At 38.2% G+C, this 10,464-nt stretch overlaps 1 protein-coding gene across 1 annotated transcript; it reads left to right on the top strand.

Annotated features, from left to right (window-relative positions):
• The first annotated feature begins 18 nt into the window (after positions 1 to 18).
• zc4h2 (zinc finger, C4H2 domain containing) lies at positions 19 to 10,406 on the top strand. The gene is made up of 5 exons (XM_059345850.1): positions 19 to 216; positions 905 to 1,076; positions 1,296 to 1,468; positions 9,021 to 9,183; positions 9,820 to 10,406. The coding sequence occupies exons 1-5, from the start codon at positions 164 to 166 to the stop codon at positions 9,931 to 9,933; spliced, it is 675 nt and encodes a 224-aa protein (XP_059201833.1). The 5' UTR covers positions 19 to 163; the 3' UTR covers positions 9,934 to 10,406.
• Positions 10,407 to 10,464: the final 58 nt, after the last annotated feature.

The raw sequence follows: 10,464 nt of genomic DNA, 5'->3' as shown, positions 1-10,464 counted from the left end.
GCACGTAGCCACGGTTTCACTGTGCGGGCGCGTGCTCGTGTGCGCGCTCACTCCGGCTATTGTGTTGTTATCATCAACAGGAGACCCCTACACCGTGAGACCACTACACCGGGGCCTGACGGGGACTGAACCGGCCAGCTGAACGACAAGGGACTGCTTCACCATGGCGGACGAACAAGAAATCATGTGCAAACTAGAAAACATCTTGGAGATACGGTAAGAGCTGCCTGTGGGATTAAAATCACTGTTGTCAGATGTTTGACACGTATATTAGCTACCGCTAGCCGGCCCGACATAACCCCCTTGGCTTGGCTTTTGTTACTGAGCTAGCTAATATTAGCCGCTCTGCTGGCTTTATTAGGTTTTTGCTATTCTGGTTTTAGCTTGTTTACGACACGGTTGGGAAGCAATAACCAAAGGCTGAATAAAACGTAGATACAAAGAAGCTGTAGTTAAGGTGTATATTCGGGTCACACTTGTATCAACCTTCCAGATGTGTTTAGACAAAATGCCAGATGTGCGGCGCTAATTATTTCTGTAGGTAAGCTAGCTACTTAGCTAGCAAGCTTATCGGTCTGTCATTAGCTCACTGAACACAGGTTGTGTTTGTTTGCTCTTCTGTTTTTACAGTCCCGGTTAATAACTGCGTAACATATGTGAATGCAAGATTACATTAATACACTAATTTACGGCTGTAGTAATTGATCTCTCTGCTTTAAATCAGTCTTTTAAATCAGTGCAAAGTGTGAAATAATTCATAATTTTACTCAAATCCAAAGTACAGCATGGCAGATGGAAAGGAATGTGTGGTATTTTGTGAAGGGAAAAAAACGTACTTTTTTCTTGCATCTGTAAGGTGAATAACCAGACAGCTGGTGTCTTGTGTCTGTGCCACTGTCTGCAGGAACAAGACTGTCCAGATGCAGAAGATCAAGTCTCGTCTTAAGATTGAATTTGAGGCTCTGGAGTCTGAGGAGAAGCACTTGAAAGAGTACAAACAAGAGATGGATCTGCTCCTGCAAGAGAAAATGGCACATGTGGAGGAGCTGCGGCTCATTCATGCAGATATCAATGTGGTGAGTGAGCTTTGTATTCAGAGAAAAGCACCCTCTGCCAAGGAAGTGCTGCTAAAATCCCACTTCGACTTTTAGATTAGCATTGTCAGACCAACTACACATAATAAAGATATAGTGAATGCAATTTCAGTGCATGCATTTTTTTCCCCGAATGATACAACCATGAATAGCTTACATAGAGCATATTACATGTGTACTTCTGAAATCCTGTCCTCTTAGATGGAGAGCACCATTAAGCAGTCGGAAAATGACCTGAATAAGCTGCTAGAAACAACCCGGCGCCTGCATGACGAGTACAAACCTCTGAAGGAGCATGTTGATGCCCTCAGGATGACTTTAGGTCTTCACAGACTCCCTAACCTGAACGAAGAAGAGGAGAAGCTCTCCCTGGAGTCAGTATACACACACACGCACAGAACAACCATTCATGTTACACTGAAATTATTTTGAACAGATGTTGTTTAGTACATTTTAGAGTGCATTTACAACCATGTTTTATATCATCTTCATTGTGGTTTTACAGAAAAAAGATTGACGAATACTGTAGATCAGAAACATCTTCATCTACATAGGATAGGATTCATTTTTCAAGATTTTTACGAAACACTTAAGCATACTATAAAATGTTTTTTTTTTTATTTAAACATATAAACAGTCAAAATCACATAATGTAATAATATTGTCTTTAATCATTGAGTATGTAAAAAGGCACCATATTAAGAAGAGTGGAAATGATACAGCTGCAGACTATATATTTATATACACTATTTATAGAGCAAACAATATAAATAATTAATTGTCGCTGTCAAGGTGTATTTGAGAAGCATTTTTCACAGAATGATTGCAGCAGCCACACCATTTCATTGTGCTGCAACGCGGTGTTTCTGAACATAATGTGTTGCTATGTACAACCATTAAAATAAGCTTATATTTATTGTGCATGTCCCAAGATAATCAGGTGGATATAGTGAGCATATTGGATGAACTGTTTTTATAGGGCATAAGTAAATATAAATGTAGCATTTACAAAAAAGCACAGCCCAAGAACGGAGCCGTGTGGTATACCAAATGTAATCAATGACTTTGAGAAATAGGCACATTCACAGAATGTCCGTTCCTTTAATGAATTCGCCCGACCTGTAGGTTCTGTCTATAAATAAGGATGCTTTGTTTGACTGTGTCATCTGCAGCATCAGGCTGCAGCAGCACTCAACAAGATATTATTTATGACAGCATCTGTCATAGCGTCACTAGTCAGTGAGTCAGCAATAACTGAACAAAAACAGGTAATTTGCCATAATCGTGACCTTATTATTCAATAGGAGGTAGTTATGAAATGGGCCTGTATAAAAGCATGAACATCACCTTTTATTCTTAGAAAAAGCTGTACACAAGCAGCCTTAAAATATTCAAACACAGCCAGAAAACAGAGCAATCCGGTTGGTACATAAATTAAAAAGTACAAAAAAAGGGAAACTGGGAATTGATGCGATGTCCACAGGGCTAGAAATCAGTCTCACATTTGAATTAATGGTTGCAAAGGCTGGAAAATGTGAGTGCTTTTCGCTGAATACAGTTTTTGCTTTCACCCTTACATTGACTGCTTTATTAAATGAACATGATGTGAGAGACTGTGTTTTCAACGTCCCATCATGCGTGTTCATGAGCCAGCTATGGCTTTCCGGCCATGCTGGGTCAAAGCTCCCTGTGATTACTGTTAAATATAAAAAGAACAAACAAAATTAAGTTAATTTTACTTATTAGGCTGCTGCTCAATATTAATATTAGACCTTATATAAGAACTCCCCTTTCTCTGGTTTGAGTCCATGACAGACCTTCCCTTCCCAACTGAACTGTCTCATCTGGCTGGATGTTTTATAAAGAAAGTGTTAGACTGTTTGAGATACTGACAGTGTATAAGGAGCCTATTATAGTCTGCCACCTCTCTCTTTCCTCCTCTGTCCTAGCACTTTCTTTTGTCAAAGAACACTGTTATCTCCTTCATTTTAATTCTGGAAGGGACATTTCAAGTTATGCATTATTTTACATATCTTTGAAAAACAAATGTGTTTCTTTGTATGGCTGGCTATCATTTGAATTTTTTGGATTTGACCAATTACAGGAGATGTGACTTTTGTAGCTGCAGTAACCACGTTAACCACATCAAACAGTGCTGCTGCACATGCACACGTATGTTGGAGAAACGTGCTACCTACGATCAGATAATAAAGCGTGAGATTACTTTTTTGAACGCCGTTTTACATGTAGTCATATAAGGATTACATTTTAAATCAATTTGTTGATAATTCTGAATCACCATTTCAGTTTAAATGTTTTTTTACAAACTGTATTGCAGCTCACAACAAACCGGGGGGGTTGTCATTGTCACAAAGTGAATAGCTGATCCACCGCAAGGTCAGGCAGTTTTTATTTATTTTGGAGGTGCTAATCTTCTTTTATCAGCTGGTGACAGAAAGTAGGGCTGGTCGGTATATCGGTATTACTAGTTATCTTTACATACTCGCCTACTTAATGCTGATAATGCAATTGAAGGCAAAAACCACATGGTTTTTCTAATGCAGTACAAATTTGCTATGTCCGCCTACTGTATTTGAATATTTGTGCATACTGAGGTCCCTAAACAGGCTTTGAATGACATAAACTGGATATAAATGGAAAGCTTAGACTGTTGTGGGATGATGTTAGTCATCAGTAGTAGCCAGTTCATAGCAGGGAGGGCATTTATTGAGTCTTGACCTCACTGTATAAAGTGAGCTGCTGTGACCTCGAGAATAATCACGGCCTCATGAAACTTTGCAATTTTTTATGTTGTTCCAAAGGTCTTGGTATACTGATGTAATATTCTGGAGAGTTTGACCATTTTTAACCGTTCTCAATATGAATAAAATTGCCTAATTTAGCAACCAATGTGTTTAACAAATGGCATCAACCCAAAAACTTATGGGACATAGTTGAACAAAAAGAAGGACTTCAGATAGCAACATATTAATGTTATGAACACTTATACACCTTAATAGGTTTAAATTAATTTATGAAGTCATTTTTATTAGATATTTTGGTGGACACAGTGCTGGTTGATAAAGACCAAGAGCTAGTTCCTAAAAAAACAAAAGTAATGTAATTTGGAGGTATAAAAAATAAAATGTAATATAAAAAAATGTAATTTGGAGGTATTTCGATAAAAACCTACATTAAACAGGTTGATGATTATTCGTGACGTTGAGTTAAAACACTTTGCACGTTTTGTTTAATACCAATAAAAATAATTTATGGCCCAAAAATACTAGGATATGAGTTTTGGTCCATATTGCCCAGCCCTAGTAGAAGGTCACGGTGCACACAATGCACTGCTACATGCCCAGCTATAACATTGCTTTGAACTTCATATTTCCTTTCACAGACGTGTGCGACGTTAGTGATGTGTGTGTGTGTGTGGGTGGCTGGCTAATCAGGTTTCTGCCTTCAGGTTAAAATGCAGTTTAACAACAGTAGTGGACCATTATTTAATAGTACATCTGTAACCAACAGGGTTATTCATAGCGACTTGAATAGTGCGACTGACAGGGCGGTTAGGGACAGTCCAGATTTGCCAGTGAGGTATTTTATTGGTTTGGCAGTGTGACCAAAATCTTTGACAGTAGCTGTTAAGATGACAGGCAGTTGTAGGTCACGAGCATGTTGGACTACCGTCTAGCAGGGAGGTTCTGTCTCAGATTGTCTCAAAGGTCAAGGACACACAGTAGTCTCCTGTCCTTTCATTCATCAGCATACTATCAGTTGTTAAGATGAGGAGTGCAGCTTATTCTTAACACACTGTGAGGTGGAGGAAATTGATTTCCTATGTTGCTTTAGAGGAAATTTGAGTGTAAGGTGATTATTTTGTCACCAGTGGTCTGTGGAATCCAAATGATTTGTCTAATTTTTAATATATTTTTATTATTTATTTACTATGGAATGATGAGCAGGTGTTTGTAGCCCCAATGTAAATGTTTGTCACAATAAGATAATCCAAATATTTGCTGTCAATTATTGCTTGGAACGAGGAGGAGAAAAAAAATCACTTTCATTGCATTTGGGTGGCAACAAAAGCCTCAACAGCAGATATTTATAAACCAAGGCACATTAAATCCACACATACACTGATGGCTATTAGTGGCTGGCCTTTAAAACTCTGCATTGAATTTTTATGCAAAAATGCTGCTTTCTAAAGAAACAAAACAGATGTTCGAGTCTCTGTAGCTTACACACTTTAACACATCTTGGTGGTTGTAGAGGACATTTTAAGAATTTAGGAGAAGTATGTGATAAGTAGTGAGAAATAACACCATTTTGAAGTTTCACAATGTTCCTGTTTCCACAATATAAAGCAGGCACATCAAGGTGGACTGACAGATCGACTCCCAGCTCACAAACTGCAGTCTGACATCCACAATGACAGTGGATGACATTATAATGGGGCGTATAGGCTGGGATATTCATAACAGTTGCACATCTTGCATTAAAAGCAATACATTTGGAACAGATGTGGATTTGTTGATGAAGGTGTGTTCAAGCTGATAAGATTAGCTGTCAGAAGATAATAGCCATGTTTTTCTGCTCTTTATATTTTTAAAAAGGCATTTAACTGGAGAAAAATGTGAAATCAGATAAAAGGAGTGACAATTTGTAAATAAAGGCATATCTTAAAGATCAATATATATTTTTTAATTTTGCATCGATATATCCTTGATCATTAAACTGATAAATGGATACAGATCTAAGTATTGTTGAACCCATTCTTATGAACAGCAGGATCTTCAGCTATCCATTGCTGCATTTTGTTCTGATTCTCTTTTTATTAAGATTACAAATTACTTGGCTGAACAATATATCAAAAACTGCAATCTTGCTTCTGGCCATTTTCAAATCACAGGAATTTGTACAGATCCCTTGGAATTACACCATTATAACTTGAATATGTTTTCAATTAAAATAAGAATAATTCCCTCTGATATCGCAGACTATATCACAATTGTGTTATCAGTCAAATATCATCACAATTAGATATTTTTCAGAATCTTCAGCCTCACAATTGACAGAGACACAGGATGTTATGTAACCCCAGGGCTTTGACCCAGGAGACCAGTGTTCAAGTCCTGTTCATGTCAGAACCGTCCATGCTCATGTTCTAGCTAACCAATGTGACTGCAGCGAGTAGTTCATTGATTTTAACCCAAACATGAAATTATTTTTCCTAACCTTAAACAAGTGATTTTGCTGCCCAACCTTTATTATATTCGCATAACAACATTACCAACGTGTTTATTTATTTATTGGATCTCCATTAGCACCAGCACATTAGCATAGCTATTCTTCCTGGAGTCCAAACATGAAATCAAATTGTCCATTCTCCGAGATCATCAACCAAACAAAAACAACAACAACAAGTCAATACAGTCACAACACATATACAAACGAAACTGACAAACATGTATCACAAAACATGACGCAACACTTGTACAGTAAAATTAAGAGTCCATACACAACATACAAACACCATAGCATAACATACAAAAAAGAAATAAAAAATAGATAAAGGAAAAGAGAGAAAAAGAAAAGCAGTCTCACAGGATAGGAAGATTGTTTATACGAACACCCTTGTGGACCCATACAGTTTAGCCACTGCAGCTGCAACATTAAAAGAAACTGTTTAAGCAAAAATGTATACCTCTCTTTGGAATCTATTAATACGATGTAAAGTGGCGAGGAGTTCCACTCCAGAATGGCTCTAAACAGGACAGATTTCTTTAACACGTTAGTATTTCCCCTTGGCAAAGTAAACCTCCCCTCAGTAGCATGTCTTATCAGATAATTATGTCGATTCCACTGTCGTGAGAAAAGACAATATAAAAAGTTTGGAGACTTATTTACTAATTAATATTCCTGAGCAAGTTCAACAAAACGTAAGAGCTTCTTTGAGTGATAGTTAGCCAACCAAGTTGCTCATGCATAAGTGTCACATTTGTTCTGTAGGAACACTGTAAGACACAGCGTGCTGCTTTATTTTGGGCAACTTACAATTTGTTTAAATCTTTCATTGAAGCACTAGACCAAATCAGAAAACAATAATCTAGCTGCGACAAAACTAATGCATTTGCAACTTGCTTGACGATATCTTGGGGTATACTTTTTAACACTCTTTTTACCATTACGACCCCTCTTCCCATTTTGTTAACAATATAATCAATATGTTTCGACCATGCTAGATGTTGATCAACAATTATGCCTAAAAGTTTAGTCTCAAAAACTTGTTCAACGGGAATAGTTAATAGTTACATAAGAAATCATAAAACTTCCAAAAGGCTGGGCAGCACATTGTCCACAGGTTGGTGAGAGGAGTGGTCAGTAGACTCGTGGCCAAGGACTAGAGATTCCTAGATAGTTAATAGGAGTGGTCAGGTAATTAGTAGGGGGCAGATGCATGGAGTGATTTGTAGGCAAGAAGGATTTTGTCCGAGATGTGTGACTTGACTTGAAGCCAGGGGGTGGGGGTGATGTGCTGCCAGGGTCTGGTGAGGGCGAGCTGGCAGCAGAGTTCTGCACATACTGGAGCCTGTCCAGGGCTTTGCTTGGTACCCCAGACTGGACTCCAATTCAGACTTGAGGTAATGAAGGCATGAATGAGGGTCTCCACCACTGAGTCTGTAGATGTTTGTTCAGGTAGTAGAAAGCAGAGACGGCGAAGGATTTGATGCAATGTAATTAGAAGGTGGAGTCAGGAATGACTAATACTCACAGTTACAGCTGTGAATACAAACATAATTATTTGTTTTAATTGATTGTTATTTCTCATTTTGGTTGGTAGGGATACTTTATGTACCGCAAATTGAATATGTCTTGACAAATGAAGGGCCGTGAGTTGTGAGGAAGCGTGCCGGGCCGCTGCTGCTCTGCAGGCTGACAGCATTGTTGGCAGGCCGGCTTCTCAGTTTGGCTGCTTTCTGCGTGGAAGCTCAGATGATGAGTTCATTTGGCCAGGTGGTTGCCATCTCTCTTTTCCTTCCTGGTGGTAAGCTCTTTGACTTTTCCCAGAGTTTACGAGATATTTAGAGGGTTCTGGCTTATCACTGTTGTCCTTCACTGTTTTTCCTATGAAGACCCAGCTCATCAGAGAAAGATTTATGAAAAAATTTGGAGAGATGGTAAAACTGTCAATTTATCATCTTGGTGTGAGACAATAAACTGTAACAACCCCTACTGTAGTTGTTAATTGTGTGATAGAGTGACTTTGAGGAAAAAAGAATGATGTTAAGCATTAAAACAAGCCCTCTACACCTCAGTAATAGCAAACAACTTAACTGTATATTAACTTATATGAAAAAGAAAGAAACACAATCCATGATAAATTAGCTTGTTGTAACTGTGGTATGTAGAAATCTGTGTGTTAATGTGTTGCTTGTAAATAAAGTTAAATGGAGCTTTGGTGTGTTATGGTTACAAGAAACACAAGCCAGTAAATTAGTTCTGTGAATTCCCTACTCTATCACAAACCTATTTTAAGAGAAACCAGAGAGCGTAAAGAAATGGGATATCACTTTTTTATTTTTGAAAATGGGCCAGTCAGGCATAAAGTCCAAGGCCAAATTTCTTTCCCAGCACTCCACACTCATGGACACACACATGCAAGCAGACAAACATTCTCACAATGACTGTACTTTTGCTCAGAGCTGTACATATAAAGAGGATAGATAGCTAGGTATAGGTTTGGATGTGTGAGATTGACGATAATGTTCTCCAATTTTAGTCTCCTTTCTATTTGGTTTTGTCACTCCACATCTCTTGATACACAGCGTAGATGGGATAATCTCAACTGTGATATGATTCATACGGTCTAAATAAGAAGCACAGCTAGCCCGATTTCTCTCTTTTCTTTGCTTTGAACAGTTACTTTGAGAAGCAGAAAGCAGAGTGGCAGAAGGAGCCGCATGAGCCCGCCATCCCAGAATCCCTCGCTGCCGCTGCTGCAGCAGCACAGCAGCTTCAGGTCTCCAGGAAGCAAGATGCACGCCAGACGGCCACCTTCAGACAGCAACCCCCACCTATGAAGGTATTTCTCCTTCTGACCTGAAATAAAAGTTTTTGTTCCACTTCGATAGTTGGTGTAAGTTACAGTTAATTAAGCTGCACTTTGTAGTTTCTTCTTCAATAACGAAAAAGCACTTTGAACTTCCAATATGTAATCAGCTCCTAGTTGTACCATATATGGAGAAAATTGGAAACAAATCCAGGCACCAGCCTAAAGATGATCAAAGAAAGGGTGACTGGTACCTAAGGGAGCTGGAAGTCCTTGAAAAACACTTAGATTTTAGTGTTTTGTTTTCTAGGTAAAATAATTATCTCGATTTTGAATGAAGTGCTTGAAACTTTTTGAGTTTTTTTTTTGTCAACTTTCCATAGAATACCGTTACAACACAATATTTTGGTGGTTTATAGCACAATAACCTCTTATTTAATGTAATAAAGATGTGAAATATTCATTAAACTCTGTACTGTAGATAAATATGTTATTTTTATTGTTATTTTATTGTTATTCATTTAAAATGCTTGAATTTTAACTTTGGAAAAGGTGTAGGAACCCTGGAATAAGCTTGTACAGACACATTGAGATAGCACCAGTTGCTTGTCTCTGCAACAAGGACATAATATGAAGTGATTGCTCTAAATTTCTCCCCCTTCTCTCCAGGCTTGCCTGTCCTGCCACCAGCAGATTCATCGTAATGCTCCCATCTGCCCATTGTGCAAGGCCAAGAGCCGCTCCCGCAACCCAAAGAAGCCCAAGAGGAAGCCTGATGAGTAGATCCTACTCTACTTTCAGCTTCACTAAGGTTTAAAGGGACCTGGTCCAATACACTGATCCAAGATCAGCCATGTACACCACAATATATGACTGAAATAACAGATCTGTGCTTCAGGACAACTTCCACAAACCGTCCCTCCTCCTGCTTTAACAAACTGTCTTAGTACCTTTTTCATAAACTGTCAACTGAAATTGATGGAGGATCTGGTAATGTCATTCTGTTGTTTGTTTTTATCAGTGCTTTGGATGTGTTTATATGTAATTGTATGACTTCAATAGTAGGTTTACTAGCTCCTAACCATGCAATAATGCAGAAAGGAACTTGTTAAAATGTCCAAATAATTTTGCCCATGTTATTGTTATTTTGCCTTAGATATCGTACTGTACTTTATAATTTTTTTGCAATGCATGCGTGCTTCCATGGCTGTCTGTAGTGTATTTTTTGTGCCAATATAAAAATCGAATAGGTTTCATTGAAGTTAAATTAACACGTTTTAATGTTTACAGTGTTCAAGTGACCACAAATGGGAG

The sequence above is a fragment of the Centropristis striata genome, chromosome 12, assembly GCF_030273125.1.
Source record: "Centropristis striata isolate RG_2023a ecotype Rhode Island chromosome 12, C.striata_1.0, whole genome shotgun sequence".
In the NCBI taxonomy this organism is placed as follows: domain Eukaryota; kingdom Metazoa; phylum Chordata; class Actinopteri; order Perciformes; family Serranidae; genus Centropristis; species Centropristis striata.
The sequence above is the reverse complement of the archived record's forward strand: the minus strand, read 5'-3'. Positions and strand labels throughout refer to the sequence as shown.

What these genes read in the sequence shown, in the direction of transcription:
- zc4h2 (XM_059345850.1), top strand. Translation starts at nt 164, where the DNA reads ATGGCGGACGAACAAGAAATCATGTGCAAACTAGAAAACATCTTGGAG. An exon ending in GAAAACATCTTGGAGATACG is followed by an intron (nt 217 to 904) that starts GTAAGAGCTGCC and finishes CACTGTCTGCAG; the next exon opens with GAACAAGACTGTCCAGATGC. An exon ending in TTCATGCAGATATCAATGTG is followed by an intron (nt 1,077 to 1,295) that starts GTGAGTGAGCTT and finishes CTGTCCTCTTAG; the next exon opens with ATGGAGAGCACCATTAAGCA.